Here is a 26059-nt window from a genome sequence, read left to right on the forward strand (position 1 = left end):
GTATTCCATGAGTGGGGAAGTAGGAGTTCACAAGACACACAGCAATGTGTTCGATTGTTCCCCACATTATTAGGTATCTGCCTTCTGTCAGCCTCCAGTCCCAGTAGTTGGAATGGTACGTTTGGGTTCACCCACGTGAAGACGCGCCGTGCATACTTGAAGTAGGGTGCCCGACTTCCAGTACCACCCGATCGTTCAGACAGTTTGGATGAGGACTCTTCTGTTAGGTGGGTTTCTTGGAGCATCGCGATTGAAACTTTCTTCCTTCGGAGATAGGATTGGATCCTATTCCTTCTAAGGTAAGAGCCCATTCCTCTTACATTCCATGTCATAACTTTTAGTTGCGTTGCCATTTAGGTGGTGTAATGGGTTCGTCTCTGCGTTCCCTATTTGCGTTCTGAGATGGTCCATGCTGCCAGCTGGGGGGTTTCCTGTTTGTATTCTTAAGTCTGCCAGATTGTGGCTCTTGACGTCGTCTTGCTCCATGTCTCTTCGGTCCTAGTGATTTGAAGACTGTGTAACAAACAAAACTGGTAACTGGTGCCCCCAGCAACTGCAGTTTCCATGCGGTGCTCAGGTGCTCTCACGTCGTCTGGGCCCATCCGGGTATCGGGCCCGAGCAGGGCCGCACAGGGGATTAGCCTGTCCTAATCTATTCGTGGGGGTTGCGCCTTGTGCCCAGTGGGAGGCCTAGCGAGGGCTGCTTCCATTTAGCAGACTGGTGTGTAGATTAGCTTCTTGGTTTACATCAAGCATTTGTTTGTTCCGAAGGTGTGGGATGGGGGGGGTGTTCGCTCATCTCATGTGCCGTTTCTTGTCGTGTTTCAATCGTCCCCGGGGTGGGCATCTCTGCCTTCTGCCAGGTTATTATCTTCCATCCACATGTTGGCGGCTGCCGGAGTCTCAAGGAATATCGCGCAGCCCTTCTAAGTGACCTTTAATCTGGAAGGATAGAGCAGCATATATTTCAAGTTCAATTGTCGGAGCCTTGCCATAATTGGCACAAAAGAGTTTCGCTCCCTTTGGACTTTCGGAGTGTAGTCTGGGTAGATGGTTATTTTCGAATTGCCGCGTTCTATGGCTCCTCCCTCTCTGGAGTATTTTAGGATAGTTTCTCTGTCCTGAAAATTAAGTATTTTTGCGATTATAGGGCGAGGATGTGAGCCTGGTGGGGGCCTTTTCTGGAGGAACCTGTGCGCCCTCTCCACCGCGAAACCTTGCGTCAGTTTTCCTGCACCTATCTCTTGTTGTAGGAGGGTCTCTATGTAAGCCATTGGGTTGGGGCCCTCGGTTCCCTCCGGTACTCCCAGTATTCGGACATTGCCCTGTCTAGCCCGTCCTTCGGCGTCTTCGGATCTCGCTTCTAGCGTGGCCACTTTCCTCTCTAGGTCCACCACCCTAGCCTTCAGGTCTATTGTGTCATCCACTGTCTCTCTTATAGTTGTCTCAGCGTTTGTCACTCTCTCCGTTAAGTTCCGGGCATCTTGACGCATGAGTTGCATGTCAGATTTGAATTCATCGATTTTAGAGTCTATGAATGTTCGCAGTGAAGCTATGGCTTCTAGCACTTGAGCGTTGTATTCTGCATCCTTCATCTGCGTAATTTCAGGAGCGGTGGGGTGAGGTTGTGCTGGGATCTGGGTCTTGGTGGTGACGAATGTGTTCATAGTGACTGGTTTCCCTTTGTTCCTGGAGGACATGGTGGTGTTTTGGTGATGCAGTTCCCAGTTTTGGCTCGGGGGCAATGTGTTGCAGTTCTAGGTGCTGTTCAGAGTGAAGGATTTCCGGTGGCGGTAAGTGTGTTCAAAGTAGACCACTGCGGCGGCTTGCTAATATGGGGACCAAGCCCTTGGGTCCACTGTTCTCGTGAATCAGTGTTGTGGTTGCTGTGAGTGCTAGATTGGCCTCCTGATCTGGTATGCCGGGTGCCTTTCTGCGGGGGACTGGCTCTTCTCAGTAGGCTCCTGTGTTTATTGTTGGTGCCCTTCAGTGGGGTTGGAGGGGGCTGCAGCAACGCAGATGGCATTTGTTAGTGCTGCATCTAGTGTTATATATTTGTTGTCATTGTTTGTAATTGGTCAGCCCCGCAGCCCTCCTTACCTCCAACTTGTCCGCTGCTGCCTCTCTGAGGCCGAGTGATTTCCCGGTTGTGCGGAGGACACGGCCCCCTTGCTTCCGTCCGGTCCGCTTGGCGTCTGCCTCTCCTCCACTCTAGCTTCTTTCAGTCCGCCGTCGTCTGGGTCCACGGGCAGGGCACAAGCTCGATTCTGCAGGCGGGTTCGGAGCGTTACCGCAGGCGAGGGATCTCGTCTGCTTCACTCCGTCTCCTTCGTGGCTCGATGAGTGGGGCTTCTCTCCTCCGATGCGACGTGCTTCCGGAGACAATACGCCGCCCAGTGCGCTTCTCCACAGCTCCGTGCTAGGTTGCTTGTGTCTGCGCCGGCGGGGGGAGCCCAGCGATCGCTCAAATATTGGGCTCGTCCGACTCTGCTTTTGCTGGCGGTACCCCCGGGGAAGGCGGCCGTCCTCAAGGGTAGGGTCCACGCTGGCTGCAAGGTACAGTGGCCATCTTGGATACAGCCGGAGGCGGGGGGTGGGAGGGGTTGGATCGAGTGGAATTTCGCCCGCCTCGGGGGTCCAATTTGGGTGCAAATTAGTCAAGCCTTGTTGGGCCCCACCTCTGCCACCCTCGAGACTGAGTTTCTCGGTCGAAGGTGGTTTTAAAACCAACAAAAAGGATCAGGATGCGGCGCCTCGGCCGGAGCTCGGCAACTCAGCCTCTTCTCACCATGAGCTCCAGGCCACTCCCCCTGGGGATGTGCAGCTATATGTGAACCAAGTTTCCAGCAGACCACTTGCATTTATTTTTGCAAATTCGGTGTGCGGTCCCAATGAATGCGGTATCCATGTAAAGATTCTTGAAAAATAAAAATCCAATATAACCCTGCATTTTAATGACAGTCAGGTTTATTACTGTGCTATTGACGGATAGTGAACCAGCAGTGACACCCTTTTAGAAGGGGCCAGAACGACCCAGTGACTTGACTGGATGCCAGGCGTTATGGTATCTGAAAGTATGACCCTTTGAATGCATGAGCGACTAACATGCTTTTATGGAGAGTTGATCACCTTCCCTAGTTTAGTTTTCTCTGAGGAAAACAATTTGTCCTTCACTTGTCCATCTCGACTTTGCTCACCATTACTTTTCTTAACATCAGTCATTTTATCTTGGGTAGGTGGTGATTTGTCAGGATTGACTTCAAAGATGATTACCTGTCGCTTCAGGTAGCACTGGGGGACAAGTAGTTTTGCAATCCTTCCTAAATTAAGCGTGCTTTATTGGAAACTAGACGCATTAAGCTTGAATACTGTGCTCCCTGATTTAAGAATGCATTTTTTAATAAGATATAACTTAAAACAAAAGGTATTTAAGCGCTACATTTATATGGCATGGTGTGTATCAGGGTTGCACAGGATTCAACAGATCAGGAAGGAAGGAAGGAAGGAAGGAAGGAAGGAAGGAAGGAAGGAAGGAAGGAAGGAAGGAAGGAAGGAAGGAAGGAAGGAAGGAAGGAAGGAAGGAAGGAAGGAAGGAAGGAAGGAAGGAAGGAAGGAACGAACCTCGGCCTGACTTCCTATTTTTGCACTGAAAAGTACACAATCCGATTCTGCTTTTTGTATGAAGGAGGCTGCAACACTAAAATGTCGTATTTGTTAAATGAGTAAATAAAACATGTACAACGTGTTTACTTTGACAAAAAAAGTTAGCAACAGAGAAAAGAAATGGGAGGTAGGCAGTGAGGTAAGGTATCAACTGTAAAACAAGCATTCATAACATTTTATGATTACACTGAAAGCAATTTACTGCTCAATCCTTTCACTTCTCAGATACTGTATGACCCACCTTTCTCAGCATTTCATTATCTTGAACATTATTGCGTTCCTGTGAGCTGATTTCTCCTTTAAGGGTGTATTCATAAAACTTTCCACTAACATTAACTAACAAAGTGGCCGGACTCGTCGGGACTTGGCAGCTCAGGGTCACATTATTGATGTCACTCGGAACGTGAATTCCATATCGGAGTACCACACCAACCAGAAGACCTGATAAGAAATAGAAAGATTTTGTATTATCAACTTAATTGTCATCTCCTTAACAACCAACATTTTTTTCACGAGACTACTGCATTTACCCAATATGTGTTGCTATAGCAAAAATAATTGTTTGCAAACAAAACGGTAATGGTCATTGTCGACTACAGTATTTTTAGACAAGTATGTATAGATTTTAAAAGCTAACTGAGGAAAAAGTAGCTGTCAAATATATTGAAGTACAAATTAAACAAGGATAAACATTCGGCATTATCACAGGACTTTGATTTTATAGCAAAAACGCAAGGTTTTCAAGCGTGCCAGGAAAAAAATTAAAGGAATATTTTCATAAACATCTCTCCATAAAGCGCTCAGATGAAATGGCGGTCATTCTTAAGGGCAAATGTATTGCACAGGTGGACACACTGAGGACACTGTGGGAATTGATGTATGAAGAATTAGATCCTAAGAAAATTGAGTGGGGTTTTGAGGACAGTGCTCTCAAATCGGACTGCATGGGGAACAGCAGTCTCACATTTCCTGCATTTATAAACCTACATTTGAAAAGGAGAATGCTTTAGACATTTTTTAAGCTGGAGGACCTGCACAGCATTGAAAGGCATTGAAAACGAACAATATTTATAATTTCAAAAACGCTCAAAAGGGCAACTGAGATTTTAAAGGCGAACACAAACAGTGATCAACGAGGGGTGCAATGTGGCTGTTATGGAGGAGAGCTGTTTGAGACACATTGTAAAACACCACTATGGTAATACTAGTGTATTGTTTTTAGGGAAACGTATTTCCGAAACAAACAGGTTTTGATTGATTGCACACACACAAATATACCCCAAGAAAGCTGGACCTAAAATCAGGCTATAGCAATTGTATAAAAAGACAAAAGCAAGCAGTGAAAACATGATCAAAATATGGGAAAGCTATAACAATTTTAAAGGTACCAATACCCATTTAGGCCCTAAAACGAGCATGCCTACTTATAATCCACCTGGAAGACATACATCATTGGGTGAGAACAATTAGGCATACACATCTCTTGTTCTTTATGCAAACTCTTCCAAATTATGTACAGGGCTTCAAAAATGACCCAATATAAGGTCAGCAACATGCAGAGGTCTATTCATTTTCTTTTGGTCATTCTGGTCTTCATGTCCTTGTAAACTATCATTAGGCATTATGATGGACTTGCAACTATTGAAAGCTTATTGCAAACAAGTTCGAAAGGATTCTTGTTTCATACATAAATGCTGCAGGGCAAACCGGAAAAAAAGCAGCAGCTGTGTGCTCATGCAATAATCCTTTCTAGGGCAACATATTGTTGGAGCAAAAACAGGCCCCTTGTGAAGGCAGAGAAAAGAGGTGGGGCATTTACAAATTGGGATAGCTATTTCAGTGTGTATATTTGGATCTGTTGATTTGAGAAAGTTTATTAGGGAAGCAAAATGCTTCCAACCAAAAGAGGAGACGCATATAATGGGGTTAGGGGCATTAGAGAACACACATGCCACCCCAAACAATAGATCTCTGGGATCCCACAAGGCAAAAATATTTTAGTTCCCAGGCCACCAACACTATTAATCATGGAGCTCAATCTCAACATGCATGGCCCACAATATCCAAGATGGTTTATATTTCATATGAAGATTATTCTCATTATCTGTTTGTCTGCACATTCTGCTTGCCTTTCTCTGTTGTCTATTGAGGAACGCACGTACTGGTGTGACACTGTTTGCCTTGGACGCGCAGCAGCTGGGTGGAAGCAACTTGTCCATACCACTTCCCCCCTCTATAGTCGTGCACGTGGATAGAGTTGAAGAAGCCAGAGAAATCATGGTTAGAGCCAAACCAAGGATGAGCCCGAGGGTCTAGCTTGAAACTACGAGACAAACACGAACAAAGCAGACCGAAGACACATAACTGCCATTTAACCTACACAAGATCCATAGCTGGCACACTGGCTCCTGTGATAAAGTGGCCTTGCAGTAATAACTTGGACCTAGAGATGCCATCCCCACTTCCTTGAGATCAGCAGTATCGAAGGGCAAATAGCCCAGTCTGGAAAACACAAAAGGAAACCAAAACTCCCAGAATCCAGCAACTGATAGGGAGGAAGCCTCGATCAGATCTGGGAGGGTCAATTGCTGGTCCAAGTTGAGGCTGGTGGAAAATGACCTAGAAAATCCACACAGTCAAAAGGGCCATCAAAGAACTCATCCCTAAACCAGGCTTCATAGACTTTGACATAGGAGTGAAAAGAAGACTACTACAATGCCCTTTTCTTACTGAAGGAAAACAGACTGGAAAAAAGGATGCATTTTCTGGTTTTGGCCAGGGCAGACAGAAGTACCCCACATGAGTACCGTATGACATCACCTCCCCCCATACAAACACACAGATGACCTTGATGGAGAACCTGTGCACAGTTAGTACTCAGGAGGCAGAAGGAAGTACATAAGCTGCCGAAAGTACAACCGATGGAGAAAGCTTCCCACCAAGCCACAGGCAGGAAGGATCTCCACAGCCTCCTCGCCCATCAAGGAGAAGACTCAGCACTGACCTGGGGTTCACAGGCGTCAGCTACATCAAGGTCCTAAGCAAAAGAAGCTTACAGAAGCAGATCTGAAGATAGGAAAGTTGCTGCCATAAATCCAATAGAGAACCTTTTGGTCTGAAATCTAAAATGTGGCTTCACTTTTTAAAGACTTCCTCCAAGAATAAAGATATAGCTACATAATCTGACTGCTAAGCAAGCTCAGATCTGTCACCTGACCGCTCTAGCCAATCAGGCTGCAGGCATTCCAGCAAAACCCAATTTTATTTTTAAAAAAAGTGCATGCAGCTAATTCAATCCTTTTACACTGTAGCAATAAAACAAAAATACAAACAATTCAATACTATCAAACAATGCCAAAATTAAATATCAATTAACACTTCTAGAGGAATACATCATAAATTGTACTACTCAAAAACATAACTCATATTTATCATCAGACTATATCATATTATAAATTGATAAAAATCCAATACTTGCAGCTTTATAATGCACTGTTTACCTAGGGCTATTTCTCAAATATGGTATGAGTCAGCTGTAATGACTTATGAATCATCCAAATATATAGAGGCCCAAAACCGACTAGAAGAAATATTTATAGGAGAAGGAAGTAACATTCTCGTAACCCTTGACACAGTATTCAAATAAGCATTATTAGTCAAAATGTGTGTGGCAGTTTCTACGATTGAGTTAGATAGCCAACATAATCTATTTGCCAAGGGAATCCCCTTCCAGGCGCCTCTATATGCTAAGCCCCATGTAACCGACAGCCCCAGCATAGAAGTGAAAGGGAGTTTTGGAACCAATGAGTGGAAAGAAGCAAGAGCATTTTGCAAGAGAGCAGGAGATGGGGCAGGCGGTGATAGCAGTAAGTGTAGCAAGTAAGGAGGGAGTATGAAGGCGCAAATAAAACTAGTGAGATGGTTGGGGGGGGGGGGAGAGGACATTGACAATTACAAAGAAGAGGGTGGAGTAGATTAAAAAATAGGTAGGATGTGACAAGTGAAAACAAAGCATTAAGGTTACTTGGTATGATGTGTCTTGGAGCAGATAATGAAACATGGAATGGAGGAATGGAATGTATATGGGGATTGTAGCACTGTGTTCTTAAAGTAGTTGGAGGGCCAGAATTGGAGTGAGGAAGCTGTGCTGGGGGTTGCCATGTATGTTCTCAAATAAACACATATAAATCTTACCTTCTTGTGATGGTCCTGCTTTACATTAATGGCGACGCAGATGGGTGCGCCCCCAGCGCGTGGTGTCCATGTCTGGAGCACTTCCTGCTATCCTGTGCTGATCGCTGCTGCCTGCGTTGAATCCGGGAAACAGGAGGCTGTTTCACCCTGCTTCTTGTCTGCACAGCGCTTTGCTGAGGTGCAGGAGAGCGGACCAAACTGCTTTTGGTCCGTGTATGTTAAGCATCCTGCCGCCCTTACAGTGCGCCTGAACCGTCGGCCCCCATTGGAAATAGGAGGCACGGCATGATGGTGATGTTCACTAGGAGGGATGGCGTCATGGCGTTCACTGGAATAGTGCACAAGTTAGGAGAGGGGTCCTGATTTATCAAGGGGCTTCCCGTGCGCTTGTGCATCCCAGCGACATTGAAAAGTCAGCGAGGGGGCTCTCCCCGCCACACAGAGGAAGGTGGATCACGTGGCCGGCCTCCTCTGATTGCCTTAGTTTCTGGGGCGATCTAGCACAGGCGCAAGTGCTTGCCGAACAGAGAAAAGAGGACCCAACGTCACATTGCATGTGAGGCGGCCATCTTTGTTAATATTGGTTGCCAAGGCAACCCGAGTAACTGCTGCAGGACCAGTTTATGTCACGGAACAGAACAGATCGATTTGCCTACTGCTATGACATAAATTAGCGTACATTAGCAGAGACAACGCATTCAAAGGGTAATCCTGCATCCCAGGAGGGGGCGTGTGCACATACTCTGTACCCTTTGTACTTACTGTGATTATCATTCCTCAGCACATCTCATCCTCATCCCAGTATTTAGTGTGTTGGTATTTAAGTGAAAGTTGATGTCATGGCTATTGTCTAGTGTACCTGGACCCTCCATTTTTATGGCTTCGCCTGGACCTGTCAAAGTCAAATGGAACCAATAGAAACAAGGGATTTCTGCATTATATTAAAGCCACATGCAGGAATTATTTTTCCAATGATAGGGAGGTTTTCGTTGTCAATGCATTTTTTATGTTATGGGGGCCAGCACATTTTTTATATGTTACAACCACTGGTAGGGGCAGGTGGTGGAGATGCTGCTAATTAATTCAAAGTGGCTCTTTCGAAATTGGACATGCATTTTAACCCAAAAAACAGCACCATCCTTGAACGTTACAATTTTGGAGTGTGTGTACAGGAACAAGGAGAGAGTGTGGATGAGTATATTACTGCTCCCTCACCATCTGGCACTTTCCTGTACGTTTTGTGATTAGTCTGATGAGCATATTCGTGATCAATTTATGAGCCATTGCAATAGCAATAAGATTAGAGAGGAGCTCCGGTTGAAGGACAAGCCCAGCTTGAACAAAGTTTAGAAATTGCCAAGCGGGGGGAACACTCCCTGGCATGTGGGGCGATACTGACTGAGGCGGAAAGCAAAGAAGTTAAGGTTGAGGTTTTAAAAGTTTCGGAAGGAAAGCAAAAGACTAAAGAGAGGACATCCCACAAGGGTGTTGTGGAGAATAAAGGGACTTGAGTGAAGAGTCAGAAAGGAGAACGATTAAGTATTTGTTGTGCCAGTGCGTCACATTTTGCTGCGCCCTCTCGGTGTCCTGGTCGCAAGGTGGTTTGCTCGAAATGTAACAGAAAGAGACAATTTGCTAACTGTTGCAAAAACATTAAATTCACTCTGAGGAAAGTACTCTGTGACGGAGGAGGAGCAAGGATCTTCTGAAGAGGGCTGCCTTGTTGAAAACATACTGTGAATGTTGCACAAGTAGTAGATTAGGGGTACCACCATAGTCTGTATGCTATGATTTGGTTAAATGGCAAGGAGGCATCTATGATGGCTGATTTCGGAGCAAAAATATCTCTAATGTCGAAGGATGTGTTTGAGCGTGTGGTCGGAGGTGATGTTCGGAATATACTCAAGGCGGATATAAATCCTGGATGGTATCATCGTGCTAAGATTGAGTTGCTGGGGTATTTTAATGCCCAGTTTGGTTTTAAAAAGGTAGACATGCTCAAGGGAAAGTGTATGTAACAAAGAGAGGAGTGGCCCTGTTGGAATGGCGTGATCAAAAGAAATTGCGCATTAGACTGGATCCAAATGTGTCTGAGCAAGTGTTGCAGCTTGGTGATTCCATATATGAAAACAATTCAAAAGAGTATTCAGGAAGGGTGTGGGGAAGGTCAAAGGAATGAGACATCAATTAATATTGAAGAAAGGAAGTATGGCTCTAACTGCAAACGTACAACCTGTACCTTTGGTTTTGAGAGAATGAATGAAGAGGGAACTTGAAAACGTATGCAAATTGGGTATTATTGAGAGGGCAGGTGCAGATTTCATCATTAGTTGTGGTAAGTAAAAATCGGGTCAGTTGAGGCTATGTGAATTGAACAAGTGTGTTGTGGTGAATAGGCATTCATTGTCGAATATGAGCTAAATGCTTTCCATGGTGGGTAGAGGAAAAGTGTTTTCCACACCGGATATGGCCTCTGCGTATCACCAGGTAGAATTGGAGAAAGAATGTAGAAAACCAACAGCGTTCATAATGCATGAAGGTATATTCCAATTTCAGAGGATGCCGTTTGGCCTTGTATCAGCATCATCTGTATTTCAGAAAATGACAGACAAATGGTTCAAAACGGATGAAAGGAGCATTTTGTTTTCAGGATTACTTAGTTTGTAATGAAACTGAGAAGGAACAGGACAGGATTATGCAACATGCGTTGGGAGATTCTTGAGCAGAGAGGAGTGTCGTTGAGAGAGGAGGAGTGTGTGTTTAGAAGAGAAGGTGGAATACTTTGGACACGAGGTATAGAGATCTGGCATAAAACCAAAGAGTGAAATGATGGTATGAATCAAAGGGCTAGTGCCGATCATTTTTTGGAATGATAGAGATTTACCTGAAATCCGACAAAAACATTGCTGATAAAGTGAAAGGAATCAGGCAGTTACTGAAGAAAAGAGAATGTATATGGAGTGATACATAGGAAAAGGGAATTTTGTGGTATTAAGGAGGAAATCGACCTGGCACAGGCCTTGAAGTGTTTTTACACAAAGAAAAGTGTGATAATGGTGTTGGAGCTGTTCTATCACAAATTAAGGAGGATGGTGCAGAGGAGATTATTGCTCAAGCGTCAATAGTGTAAAGAGGACCCGATACTCTGTACTAGAAAAGGAGGCTTTGGATTGCCATTGGGCCAATGAGAAGTTTCACAATTTCAGGTCGGGAATGGAATTGGTAATACGTATGGACCATAAACACCTTAAATGTATCTTTGAGTCGAAAGGATTGAGTAAAGTGTGTAAGCGGGTGACAAGGATGCAAAGTCTCAAGTCTGATGTGGAGTTCATTCCAGGGCATGATAACGTATTGGCGGATCATTTATCAGGGCTGGGAGGTCAAGCAGAAGAAGGTGAAGGAGAGGAGATTTCGGACAGTCTTTGTGAACAATGATGGTATTGCGAGTAAAGAGGAGTGGTTAGAGTCTGTGAACAATGACAAGGTTTTAGTGCGTGTCAAGAGTTATGTCGAATCAGGGTGGCCAATTAAAAGATTGTTGGGCCAGGGTGAAATGTTTTGGGATGTGCGTGATGAATTATGTTTAGTGGGTGGTTTGCTCTATCACTGAGCGTGTAGTTCCTTTGGGCATCTGGAAAAGAATTGGGATTTAGCACAGGAGGGGCATGTAGAAGTGACATTGGTGGCCTGGTTTTGACCGAGATGTGGAGAGGAGACTGGTGGCTGGGTGTGTGGAACACGGTAGAGTGCGTAAAGGAGAGGTAGCAAAAATGCAAACTTTCGTGGAGGTCTGTGTGCCTGGTAAGGTCTGGGACGACTTGGCTAAGGACATTCTAGGCCCAACAGAAATGGGAAGTGGTTGAGGAAATGCATTATTGCACTCATTGATTTGTTGTTTCAGTGGACCTAGTATACAATTGTAAGAGACTAGTGAAGAAACAGTAGTTGAATTTGTACAGGTGTTTGCGAGAGAAGAAGTGCCTATTAGAACAGTTTATTGGTGGCTGTTTACAGAAATATTTGAAGAGGTGTGGAAAAAAACATAAAAAGATAGTGTTATATCACATAGAAGGAAATGGCATGGTGGAGATAACAAATAGATGTATAATGGATGCAGTCCAGGTGGCGGGTGCGTGTGGCAAGGATAGGAGAGTGGCGGTGCAGGAGAGATTGTATACATTATGTATGTTACTGCACACGATTTGTGGTGGAAGCCCGTTCGAACTGATGAGAGGTTGGAAGGCTAACACAAATGTGGTTCTGCCTTGGCTAGGAAACGCGAAAGAATCAGATTGTGTGGTGGACGGTGAAGGAGAATGAGAAGAGAGGAAAAAAGGAGTTTTTGGTTCAATGTGGAGATTGGGTGAGAAAAAAGGTCTGGTCAGAAGAAAGGGGGATCTGTTGTATTCAGAACCCGTGCAGTTTGAGAGTGATGAAGGGTGCTGTGACAGTTAGAGGTCAGGTGTGAAAGAAGAATAAGATTGAAATGGTGAGAAGGAGTGTGTGATGAATGAAGGAGAGAAGATGTGTTATGATGTATCTTGGAGAAGGTAACATGGAACATGGAATGGAATGTATATGGGGGATAATAGCTCTGTTCTTATTAAAGCAGTTGGAGAGCTAGAATTGGAGTGAGGCGGCTGCGCTGGAGGTTGCTACGTGTATTGTCAATTAAACACTTCTAAAGCGTACCTTCTTGTGATGGCCGTGCTTTACATCATTACTGAAGGTGAAATCAAGGACAGGGAGGAAGGAGTGTGAAAGACAAGGTTAGAATTAACAACCGGGAAGAGGGGGAGGGGGGTGTTGAGGAGTGCATTACAGAGGGGGTTGTAAGGAGAGTTGAGAAGTGTACTCAGGAGACCATTGTAGGAAGCATTGAAGGAGATGGAAGGAATGTGTCAAGGAGGAGTTTGGAAGGAAGAAACTAAAAAACTGATGTTGGAGGACAAGAGGAAGGAAAGAGGGAATTGCTTTCTGAGACAAGAGGGTATGAGAAAGTTGGGTGGAGGTACAATCAAGAGGTTGTGTGTCAAAGAGATGGTGAGGTGAAAAAGGAGTGGAAAGTCAAAGCATGGAAGAGGGCCCTGACATGCACACGATTTCTGCGACTCATCAAGCAGGTAGATGAGGACAGGGTGTTCTGTTGGGGACTAGAGCCCAGAAGTGAGGAAGGTGGGAAGGCAAAACAGACCCAGCCAAGAGCAGCTCTGCTGGCCAGACTCTTGGAATATCATGCATTTAGACAGGCGCACCTGCTATTGCCAGGACCTAAGGTGCAGGTAGGCGGGTTTGTCCTCGCTGACAGTGAAATTAGTGGAGAGGAGGAAAGCACTAATGGATGAGAGTCTGTATCTGAAGCACCCAGTTTGTTCCTGCTCACTCCTTCATTGATGTTGGGAACAACTTTGGATTGCTCCATGATCAGCTCCCCACTACACAATCCACCTGCCATGCTGCGAAGCAAATTGGGGTCCTTGACTGGCAAAGTACTTTCTATTTCTTGGTGCACGGATGCAACACAAGGCAATTTATGCAGTGGAGGACAAGGAAATCGCACAACAAACAGAAACAGGGTGTCCCAAAAATAACATCCTTTAATGAGCCAGCTCATGTTTTATTATCAAGGTTAATGTCAATTCCCTCCAAGTTAAGCAAATAATATGTCCGTTATCCTCTTCCCCTGCAAACCTGTAGAGGGAAGATGAAACTAGCATGGGCTGAAGGAAAGTAGATGGACAGAATCTCAACTACAACAAACGGAATTCATGGACAACCTCTAATCTCCACAAGTCAGTGGATTCCTTCGCAAAACCAATCTAAGCTAAACTCTATTCTTCTGCAACTTGCCATCTCAGTTATAGTGGCCATTTCCTTGTTTCCCCGATACCTACTATTACCCTCTTGTGCCACTGCCAACGGTTAAAACTTCTAGTAATAGAATTACCTACCGAATCTACTATTGAGAAATATTAAAAACCATCATGGTCACTACAAGCTTAGGCAAGGATTGGCCTTGCTCAGCAAGCTCATTTATCTGGATAGGGAATGGCCTCACCCACTTAGGTTGTGTGCAACACCACCCCATCCCATGCCCCACCCCTTCCTCCCTAAAGCACTGCCCTTCCCTGCGCCAACACTCCCACCTCATACCACCCCACTAATTTGCATCAGAGAGACAGCATGCTCCCCTGTCTCAGTCAGCCTTCCTCCCACATTGCCCATTGTTGGACACATAAGGAAACTCAAGACTATCATCACAGACTGCCTTATTCCAAGCCCGAAGACACATCACAGCCTCTGTGTTGTTTATCAACCCCCCACTGCCCCAAAACTGTAAAGACTACAGAAACCTCGGATACCTGACATATAAGCCTCTGTGTCGACATCACCTCCACAAACACATAGATCACCACACCCCAAAAAAATTACCCCATCCATTCCAGCACAATAAGTGTCACTGACAACAGGAGATATGCCAAAAAGTCCAAAGAACTACACCTCAAATATTAAGACGCCTGACCACACCGACACTTCTTTACATTTGAAAGGTGCCCTTATTAACGCAAGGTCAATCACAGCCCACTCCCTCGACATTGCAGACCTCATTGAAGCCAGTGACCTAGACATTCTAGCAGTCACAGAAACCTGGCTCCACACTGCCTCAGGTCCCTCCCCATCATTAGCCATCCCAGAGGGATACACAATCTATAGGAAGGCAACACCAACAGCCAAAGGAGACGGGGTAGCTCTCCTAGCCAAAAACACCTTTCACATAAGAATATCAGGAGATTTCCCCATAACCTCTGGCGAAGTAATCACCTTGAAAATTGCACTCACTCATACCTGTACCAGCACCATTCACATTGTATACAGACCTCCAGGTATTATATCCGCTTTCAAAGATATTACCCTGCTCCTAGCCTACAACATGAAACCTCAATCTAAAGCCATCACCCTTGGTGACTTCGACCTCGGGCCGATACTATCCACTTGACATCCATGCAGAATTCCTAGCCAACTCCATGAAAGCCCAAGGGTTCACACTATAATCTTCTCCACCACTATAACGACCAAACCTATCAAACATTCCCCAATCACGCCTACTCTTCCGTCCAGAAATTCAAAAATGTATCACCAATAATGAAGACCACTTAACCTGGCACAGATCCGTCCTTACTAGTCAGCCAGTACAATAAAACCATGCTATTAGCCATGGATAAAATAGCTCCACTGAAATCTAAAAAAGCTAAACCAAAAGCACACGCTAATACCTGGTTCACCTCAGACTTGCAAACTTTGCAAGCAACCAAAAGATCCGCCGAAAGTAGCTAGCTAAAAATACCAACACCTGCAAACAAAGCCCTCTTTCAGACATTAGCCAACAGCTACAAGGAAGCAATCATTAAAGCTAAAAGTGATTAATACAACCAAAGAATCCAGAATGCTCAATCAAGCTCCAGAGAATTATTCGCCATTCTCCGGGAGCTGAAATCCCCAGCCCCGACCCCAGATCACTCCATCAAAGATCAGCAATGGTGCACTAACGTGCAAAATGCCCTCGCAAACAAAATCACTCTTCTGCAAAATAAAATTGAAATTTAAAAAACTAAACTCAACCTTGACCCCACCACACTAACCACATCTTCGACGCTAGAACCTCACGTGACCAGTAAATTTATGTTCACACCTGTGTCCACACTAGAAACTTAATATCATCAAAGGACTAAAACCTTAGAGATGTAAAGGAGACATTTGTCCGTCCGCCTTCATAAAAGAATGTGCCAATGAGTTAGCACCCTTCATCGCCATCCTCATCAACAGCTCATTTGCCACCAGCTCAGTACCGGATGATTTAAAAGAAGCCTGGGTACTACCTCTGTTAAAAAAATCACTTTGGACCCTAAAATCCCAACTAATTTCCGACCCAACACCACAGTCCCATTCTTACTAAAAATCCTCGACCTTGTAGCCTACCTACAGATCCAAACATTCCTGGAAACTAAATCTTCTAGGCCTGAGACAATCGGGGCTCAGACCGGGCCATGGAACAAAAACAGCCCTTTGGGACCTAAAAACACAAATGGACCAATTCAAGGACAGAGAAGACTTGTGCATCCTCCTCCTATTAGACCTATCCGCAGCATTCGATTTGGTTAACCATAAAATCTTATGCCATCATCTTGAAACTGCAGTCCATTTTTCCTCTCAAGCCATCAAATGGATTCAATCTTTTCTTTCCAATCACACTATGCGGGTCTTCTCTGCCTCATCAGCAGCTCCATCCGCCCCAGTAACAAGTGGCGTACCGCAAGGTTCTTGTGTGTCACCCACCTTATACAATGCCTTCACAAAGCTGATATTTGACAAACTAGACAAAATGGCTGTCACATATACAAATTATGCAGATGATACTCAAATACTCATACCTATCACAGGCTGTTATGACACAGACACAAACAATCCTAACAATCTTAACAAAATTGACCTTGCAATCCAGGCCTGGATGGCCCAAAATGAATTATGCCTCAATGATGACAAGTCAGAGTTAATCTTAACAGGAAACAAATCCAAGTTAAGCAACCTCTCAAAACAATACAAATCTTTCAACATTGATGGCAACGCTATTAATGCCTCCAACAAAATAAAAGCTCTTGTGGTCTATATTGACTCCTCCCTTACCCTAACGAGACAGGTCAATGCCATTGTCTCGTCTGCAGCCTACACGTCAAAACTCATCAGATCCAGCAGACCTTTCGTCTCGTCAGATAACAGTATTACCTTAGCGGGGGGCGTGGCTAGGAAGCCATGTGAAAGGACGTGTCTGTACGGGGGCTCCCGAAGATCCGCACATTATCCGACTGAAAACAGTGCAAGGACCGATGTAATTTGGCTGAGACTGATATGACAGCGCGCATGAATCTCAGGAGAACGTGAGGATATGTTTCGATACGGGCCTGCACCGTGAGAGCGCAACAAGAAACTAAAAGAAGATCTGGAGGCGAGAGTGCGATGAACGAGAAAATGGCCGCCGCCGCCGAACGAAGGAACAAAGGGGTGCTTGATCTGGGCGCCTGACGGTCGCACCAGAGCTTGGTGGTGGTTTAGGTGCATGACGCGGGTGCATCGAGGTCATTAAGGACACCCAGTCCTGCGAGGCCGACGGCGTGGACCTGGGAAGGGAGCAGGGCCTGATCGAAGACACTTTGTAATCGGAGCGTGCGGTATGACCGGGAACTGTGCCCCGGGCCCTTTGTGGCCTAAAGTGGGCCTCAGAGGGTGAGACGCGACCTGGCTTAGCTAGGTAATAGACAAGATGGCCGGGGGGGGCGGAGGACAGAGGAACTTTGTGTCAGAGGAGTGGTGATAACAACGGGGCACCCGCAGAGCGCACTGTGACACCCTGCCCCAGATCCGAGCGGGGATTGAAGGACGTGAGACATGTCTAACAAGCCCCTGAGAGCGAAGACCAAACAGCACACGCTCGACGAATACGCTAAAACGCCTCCCGGCCCAGACGGAGCCAAAAGCAAAGACAAAACGCAAGCCAAGGAAATGGCCGCCGGAGGTGCGAACCACGAGGTCCTCGCTGCGATCGCAGACCTGAAAGCGACCTGGGAGACCAAGCTCCAGCTCGCTGTGGCTGAACTGAAGACCGCAATGGAACTCCAGGTTGGGGCAGTGCAGGAGGACGTGAACCTCCTAAGGCAGGACGTGCGTACCCTGGCAGAGCGCACAGAGACTTTGGAGAAAGAATTGGGCCCTACCGCGGCGGACTGCGCTGTGCATAAGCGTGAACTCCATGCCCTGGTGCAACGCGTGGGCAACTTGGAGAGTAGGGCGGAGGAGGCAGAAGGGCGCGCCCGGGGGAACAACATTCGTATCGTAGGCCTGCCGGAGGGTACGGAGGGCCACAATCCAACGGAATTTATCGAAAACATGCTACTGCAGGAGATCACGGGAGGCACCCTGTCGCAGGGTTTTGCGGTTGAGAGAGCGCACAGGGCCTTAACTAGGAAGCCACCACCGGGAAACCCGCCCAGGCCAGTGATAGCTAAGATCCTTAACTACCGGGACCGAGAAAGGATCCTTGAATACTTCCGCAAGGGAGGCACAATACAACGAGGAGCGGCGAATATAACGGCCTATCCCGACTACACCCTGCAGGTATAGCGCAGTCGTATGAACTTTGGAACGGTGAAGAGGAGATTGCGGGAAGCGGGGCTTAAATACATGTTGCTCTATCCGGCCAAACTGAAGGTTTTCATTCAGAGCAAGCTACTGTTCTTTGTCACCCCGGAGGATGCTATGGAGTGGTTGAATGCACACAACTGCCCTCAGGAGTCAGATGTTCAGACGGCCGGTGGAAAATAAAGGACGAGATAAGTAACGCTGTAGGCCCGGTCGGGTCATGAGCATTGGGACTAGATTATAGTCACTGAACTCGCTTGAGAACATGCGCGCGTCAGGGGTTATGAAACGTGGTCCTTGCGCGGACATGGTTGCGAAGTTGAGGAGCCGCCTGAAGCCACCCTTCACACCCCCTTTTTTGTGTTTAGTTTAGTCACTGTTAGTGGGGTGACACCCTGTCGGGTTCTCTATTTGGGTTTCCAAGGAGGACCGAACACAGGGATGCCTGAGATCCAGGGATGGAGCTGGGCAGTTGTTGGGGGTAGGGGTTTGGGGGGGAGTTTTAGTTTTTGTATGAGCCTGGGGGTGAAACCGGGAGTGGGTGTTCGCAAAGTGGGGAGGGATTGCCTCGGATGGGGGGAGGAAACTACCGATAGGCCATGGGAGACCTCAGGATATTAACGTGGAACGTTAGGGGGCTTAACAGTTATCTTAAGCGAAATAAAGTCATGTTGTATCTTAAGAGGCAGAAGATAGATGTAGCCCTGCTACAGGAGACACATCTAAAGCGAGAGAAACTGGAGCTGGTAGGGAGGAAGTGGAAGGGAACAGTGGTAGGATCAACGTACTCCGCCTATGCCAGAGGAGTGCTGGTGTGGGTGGCGCCACACGTCCCATTCAAGCTAATTGAGGAGGTTGTGGAGGAGGATGGGAGGTTGGTTATGGTGAGGGGGCTGGTAGAGAACAAAGTAGTGTGCATTGTAAACACATACGCGCCTAACCAGGAAACGGCGACATATTTTAGGACGCTGTGCACCAAGCTCAGTGTTGGGATGGGGGGCACGGTGATATGGGGTGGTGACTTTAATTGCGTGTTGAACCCCAGGGAGGATAGGTCGGATGACAAGATGGCTAGGCCCAGTCCGGCGGCTAGGGTATTGCAGACGCTGCTGGTGGATTTTGGCCTAGTTGATGTGTGGAGAGCGAAACACCCGAGCGCGAGACAATACTCGCACTATTCGGCTCCGCATCTACTGCACACGAGGCTTGATTACTTTTTCACTACGCCAGACATAGTCGCGGAGTGCGACCATATAGACTACAGGGCGAGGGTCCTCTCTGACCACTCGCCCCTGGTCATGCGATGGCAACTGTATTCCCCACGAGCGCGTATACCAACATGGCGCCTAAGGGCGGAGGCGCTCAAAGACCCCGCCTTCAGAGAGGATATTAGGGAAGAGATAACTGCTTATTTTGAGGTGAATAAAGGGAGCGTTAAGTCGGCTGGTACCTTATGGGAGGCCTTTAAGGTCGTAATGCGGGGGATCGCCATTGCGAAGTCTAAGGGATTGATGGGGGGAGTCCTGGCGGATTTGCATAGAGCTGAGACTGCGCTGGAGGAGGAGTTGAAAGGTGGTGGGACAGATGCGGAGGCGGTCTCCAAATTGCAACAAGAGTGTGCGGAACATTGGGACAGGCTCTGTAATTTGAACTATAGAAAGTATATTGAGAGACTGCATGCGGGGGGAGATAAAACGGGCCGACTCTTAGCTTGGCTGTACAAGAGTGAGACCCCACGATCCCCGATCAGAATGGTAACCAATGAAAAGGGGGAGGAGGTAGACACCCAAGAAGGCGTGAACAGGGCATTCGTGGAATACTATAAGGTCTTATACGAAGGTTGCGAGGGGGGCAGCCAGGAGGAGATAGACGAAGTGCTGGAAGATGTAGGCTTGCCCAAGGTCAGCGATGAGGAGCGAGAGGAGCTGGATGCTCCGATCACACTGGAAGAGCTGAAGGAGATTGTGAGACAGTTGCCCACTAGTAAGGCCCCAGGGGCAGATGGGTTCCCCAGTGAATTTTATAAAGTTTATGCAGAGGAAGTGCTCCCGCCCATGTTGGAAATGCTCAACGAAGCGTACGAGATGGGACGGTTGCCGGAGTCACTTAGGGAGGCGATTATAATACTGCTCCCCAAGCCAAATAAACCGGGACATGATTGTGGCTCCTACAGGCCCCTGTCGATGCTGAACCAAGATAGTAAGATCCTGACAGCTGTCCTGGCTACTAGAATGCGTAGAGTGATCGGCAAAGCTGATCCACCCTGACCAGACGGGCTATGTCCCTAATAGGAACATCACTCACAACCACAGGCGCCTTCACAGGGTGGTCGAGTGGGGTGGTGGTGAGGACGGCGAAATGGCGATAGTAGCATTGGACGCGGTTAAGGCGTTCGACTCTGTTCGGTGGTCTTGGCTGCTAGCGGCTCTGAGAGGGTACGGGATGGGACCAGGTTATGTTAGGTGGGCCGAGATGTTATACATTGCACCACTGGCCAGGGTCCGTACGGGCGCAGTGGTGTCAGAGAGATGGCAGTTGGGCAGAGGCACTAGGCAGGGGTGTCCTTGGTCCCCAATGTTGTTTATCCTGGCCCTAGAACCCTTAGCGATTTACCTCCGGCAGCAATATGACCCGGTCGGCATCGATGTGAGAGGAGAGTGTCACCTTATATCCCTGTACGCAGATGATATGCTGTTATACCTAAGATACCCAGAAGAAAATTTGCAGTATGTCTTAGAGGTGATGGGGAGGTATGCCTGGTTGCCCGGTATAGCGGTAAACCCTCAGAAATCCACTCTATTTCCGCTGGGGGGCTATGTGGGGACTCCAGTGGAGAGGTTGCCAGTGTTGCAGATCCCGTGGGCGACGAGATCCTTTAGATACTTGGGGATTGATGTGTATCATACGACCGTGGAAGAGCACAAGCATAACACTGAACTTGCTGTGGGGAAGATCGAGAAATGTATGAGGTTCTGGGAAAGATTACCACTAGCTATGATGGGCCGAGGAGCCATGCTTAAAATGGTAGTGCTGCCCAGGCTTCTGCATTACTTTAACAACATCCCCTACATGATTCCTAAGAAGTTTTTTGTGAGGCTACATAGTGTTTGCAGAGAATTCCTGTGGCACGGCATGCGCAACAGAGTCGCACTGTGGAAGCTGCAGAACTTCTATGAGAAGGGCGGAATCAAGCTGCCGAACTTTGAGGCATATTATGTGGCAGCGCAGCTACAATATGTGTCCAGGTGGCTCTCTGATGAAGAGACCCCTGAACACAGGCTGTTTGGGAGGGATTGCTCCCCTTTTTACTTGCGAGAGGTGATCTGGGTGGCTAATGCATGCATGAGGGAGCGGCCTAGTATGCTAGCTTTGGGACGGAACATGTGGAAACGGGCCTGCCGGATGATGGGCAACCCTTTGCCGTGTGTGTTGCAGTTCCCACTGGTCGCACTGGCGAAGGGAGATGGGCAGCTCAGGGCAACCATTCGGATATACTGGGAGTCAGTGGGGTTGGTCACCATGGGAGATATTTGGCAGGATGGGACCATCTTGGAGTTCGAAGAATTAGAGGCAGGGTCGGGACTGCACAGGGGTCAATATATGACATATCACAGGATAGTGCAGGAGATCCGGAATAGGTGGCCCGAAACTACCCTGGCCGATAAACCGGATGCCCCGGTGGAGACACTATATGACACATCGGAGGGCGGGCATGAGGTCTCTAGGTTGTACGAGATGTTGATGACGAAGGCTGGGAGCGATTTAGAGCACTTGAGACTGGAATGGGAAACGGAGATGGGGGCCCCGATGGCAGATGGGTTGTGGGAGCGAGCCCTCGGTATCATAAAAAAGTATCGAGAAACGCCAGGTTTAAGCAAATACAGCTTTATTTAACGCACAGGGCATACCTGACCCCTTTGAGAATATCCAAATTTCGGGATGTTGGACGCCAGGCGTGCCCCAAGTGCGACGAGGAGAATGCAGACATGATACACATGTTTTGGGCGTGCCCAGTAATTGCAAGCTATTGGGGTGAAGTGGCGCAGAAGCTGGCAGGAAAGGGTGTTACGCTCAAAGTGGATTCAGCCTGGGCCTGCTTACTGGGGGGATATCCCAGAGCGCGTAAACTTAGACATGTCGATAAATTGAAAGATCTGGCTTATGTGCTTGCTAAACGTAGGATTGCCATGGGTTGGAAGGAGTGTCATAAGCCACGAACTGAGGTCTGGTGGAGGGATCTCCAAAAATGGGCGGAGGCCGAGACGGCTGTGTGGCGAGATGCCAGTATCGCAGGGGAGGAGGAGGAAATGTGCTCTCTTGCGGCATGGAAACTGTTGATAGCTGAACTGTTTGGAACGGGGTCGGCTTCAATTGAATCTGAGAGTGATGACGCCCCCTCGCCCACAGCGGATATCAATGGCGAACACCATACAGGCTCATAGGGGGGAGGGATGGGGATTGCAGTGTTGTTTGTTGTTAAACGTGTTTATTTATGTTCAAGTTGTAATGTCGTGTGGTTTATATATATAAAATAAAAATATATTTAAAAAAAAAAAAAAACAGTATTACCTTAGCAAGAGCACTGATCCTCTCAGGGATAGACTACTGTAATTCTCTCTTTGCGGGATCCAGCACCAGAAACATCAAAAAACTCCAAATAGTACAAAATGACGCTATTAGAGCAAAAAAAGGAACATGTACCCTCAAACCGACGACACATCCACTGGCTTCCAGTCCAAGATAGGATCAAATTTAAAATCCTTACTCTTACCCACAAATGCATCGCCAATAATGCACCTGCGTAGCGCAGTAACTGAATTGCCATAAACTCAATCCAATAGACCTACACATATGAGAACCTATTGCCACTCCAAGATTTAGAAGACAGAAAGCAGGGGGTTCTAGTTTCTATGTAGTAGCAGCCCAACAGTGGAACACCTTTCCTCCTCAAATGAGAAACTATCCATCCCTCTGGTCATTCCGTAAAAACCTTAAAACCCGTCTATTTAGCTTAGATTCCCAACAATGAGACACTAAGCCCAAGTCGGACAGACCCTCCTGTACTAGCGCTCAACCCTCTGATGATGACTATTACGCATACGTAACAATATAACAATGCCTGCATGCCACTAATACTATATACTCATGTTTTGAATTGAAATACTCTATATGTCATGCCTGCCCGCATATCTATATATCTGTAGGTTGTAAATATTTGAAACACTATCTGCACCGGATGAAACATACCTCTGTAACCAATCTCCTAAATTCCAGCACCTAGATGCCTCTAGGTTACGAGCGCTTTATAAATGGCCAAATAAATAAATAAACAACCTATGGTCAGCAGGGCATTGTCAGGGGAGACTTGAAATCAAGAAACTAAGGGCACAGTTAAGGGGTAAACCCTATCTCTAAGTGAGTAACCTCCAGAGAAACAGCAGTCAGAGAAGGAAGAGGGTAAAGAAAAAGCTCAAAGATTTTTAGCAAGCACGCTGCTGGTGCACAAGCATGTTTGCGAACACCCAGGAGAATATGCTGCCACAATTGTAGTATGCACAATAGCGCCCACAAAAAAGCCATCAGCCAAGAGGTCATCTAGATATCACTAATGAAGATGAGGGATGAGATTCTTTGCACAGAGAAGGAGAAAGGCCCGGGCTAGCTGAGAAACTACTGAGCAGAGGTATTTGTCATCATGAATGTGCTGTGCAAGTCTGGGGTTATGAAGATTTGACTATATTGCATTCATGTCATGCAATCAAAAAATATCTATCCATACATAGGTGGAAAATAGCCCTAAAGAAGAGTGGGTCTGAAGAGAAAACAAAATTCTGAACGTTCTCTGTATAAAAGAATAGGAATCCTAACACTAGTGAGACATATGAGACTTTAAACATCATCCACTGTCTAAAGATCACCAGTGTTTTTAAAATGTATTTGTGTTACAGATCCATTGAAACTTTCACATCTTTCAGTTCTCAAAATTCTTAGTTACAGTAAATACAATTATTTACTTTGACTTAACACCACAAAGTAAAGAAATCATCATCTATACTCACTTTTCCCTTAATATCACCCAATATAAAATATATAATTCTCTAATTTATATCTAGAAATCTAGTTTCTAGTTTATGTTCTAGTTAAAAATAAAAATTCATACTAGAATAAAAATAATAACCTGTATAGCTTGAGCAAGAGTACTGTGAACCTTTTTTTAAACTTAATAACTTCTGCTCTACGTCCCAAACTCTACTCTGTGCAATATTTAGGGATTTAAGAGTGATTATGATTTTGATTACAATAGGTTATTGCCCACAAGACATCCATGCCAAACGGTATCAGATTTTATAGAGTCCAAATTGTGCACTAATCTGCCTAGTAGTATCATATATTCGATAGCCAATTCGGAGAGTAAGTGCCTTTTGGTTTCCATTATGTGCAAAATGTTACACATTCTACAATCTTTTTGGTGATTCCAAATCAAGGCCCACATAAAGAGAATGTTCGTAATTTGTATAACCTTAAGAACAATAGAAATCTTCTGCGTCGCAGGGAGAGACATTGAATTAGATATTTGAGGGCATACCCTCACCAGTTACACACACACTTTTTTGATTAGTGTAGCTATGGTATGGTATGGTATGGAATGGTTGAATCAAGAAGGAGTACACATTTTCCTTGTTTAGTATTTGAAGATTTGTTGGATGACATTAGGTTTTACCATCTATACAAATAATGTCACTGCTAACCTTTGGAAGCTTTATATATTGAATACCAAGTGTGAATTATTGACACTCGCTTCTTTAAAATAAAAATCTGTCTGACTGATTTTGTAAAGTTTTGCGGTATTTACCAGTTTCATGCATGGACAAGCAGTCTACCAAATTTTAATCTATGCACCCTGAAAGCATGTTTTCTAACATCTTTTATTTTTAATTGAAACAAATGTTTTAGTATAGAGTACTTCTACATTGAATCAAAGCATTATATCAAAACACAAAATAAAAGTCTCTACGTAATATCAATTATACAGAGAAAAGTAAAGTCAAAACAGCATTATATTCCTATGCTTTTCTACATTTCTCATAATTCTTAAAACATTAAGTCACAGTAAAGCATTAAGAAATTGGCATGTTCCAGTAATTTCAGCAAATTAGGAGTCGGGTACGCAGAAATTATTTTTGATAAAGGAAAGAAGAATCAATCTATCATAGTGCTCCAATGAAGTTACCAAAATCATAGGGTCGTTGGGTATAGTTTTGCACCTCCAGCTGAGCATCAGACATTACCTCTTCAATCTTTGCAAATGTTATCATTAGGAACTTAACCAGAGCCACCATAAGTGATAAGAGGTTGGTTGACATTAGTCTGTACCAAAATTCTGAAGAGTTTACGAGTACAGGGAATTTATAAAGATACAGAAATGGGTAATCCACTCACCCATCATCTCGGGACAGAACAATACCAAATATTTTACAGTTTCCAACTCATCGCCACACAGTCTACAATTTGTTAGTTCTTTAGAGATTCTTATTTTGGGACCTATTACTTCCAATGGTGGAAGACAATCAATCAGAATTCAAGGTACCAATTTCAGTATTGTGCTGAAGGATTTTTTTTATATACAATCTTCCTCCACAGCCTGTGATATATTCCATCTGTCTTCCTCCGTACAAATGTAGCCTAGACAGGTCCTGCATATCAGCAATCTCATCCCAGCTCTTTATCTTTCCCTTTAATGAGCGTTCAGCAATAATTCCACTGATGCCAAGCCGATCCATAAACCACTCACATTTAAAAAAATTGGTTTTTTGTTCTTTTAACATCATGTTGTACCGATAGTAATCCATATGGGGTTTTTCTGCTCTAGATAGTTGAAAAAAGAGGGATAGCGTCCGCTTCATCATTTGTGCCCACCATGAGCACAGTGTCATGATGCCTACCCCCGGGCATCCGGATCAAGCCCATCAGCCCCGGGAGCCGATATCCAGACATTTACAAAAACCCC

The 26059-nt window shown here is 45.8% G+C and overlaps 1 protein-coding gene across 1 annotated transcript in view; it reads right to left on the bottom strand.

Annotated features, from left to right (window-relative positions):
• The window catches only part of SLC9A6 (solute carrier family 9 member A6), a 906904-nt gene that overhangs the window by 605589 nt on the left and 275256 nt on the right, over window positions 1-26059 (bottom strand). Inside the window, exon 2 of the mRNA XM_069612818.1 lies at window positions 3905-4104. Within this exon, the coding sequence (XP_069468919.1) occupies window positions 3905-4104 (200 nt within the window). The remainder of the gene's footprint in view (window positions 1-3904; window positions 4105-26059) is intronic.

The sequence above is a fragment of the Ambystoma mexicanum genome, chromosome 5p (genome assembly GCF_040938575.1).
Source record: "Ambystoma mexicanum isolate Mex_15411 chromosome 5p, UKY_AmexF1_1, whole genome shotgun sequence".
Classification (NCBI taxonomy): Eukaryota; Metazoa; Chordata; class Amphibia; order Caudata; family Ambystomatidae; genus Ambystoma; species Ambystoma mexicanum.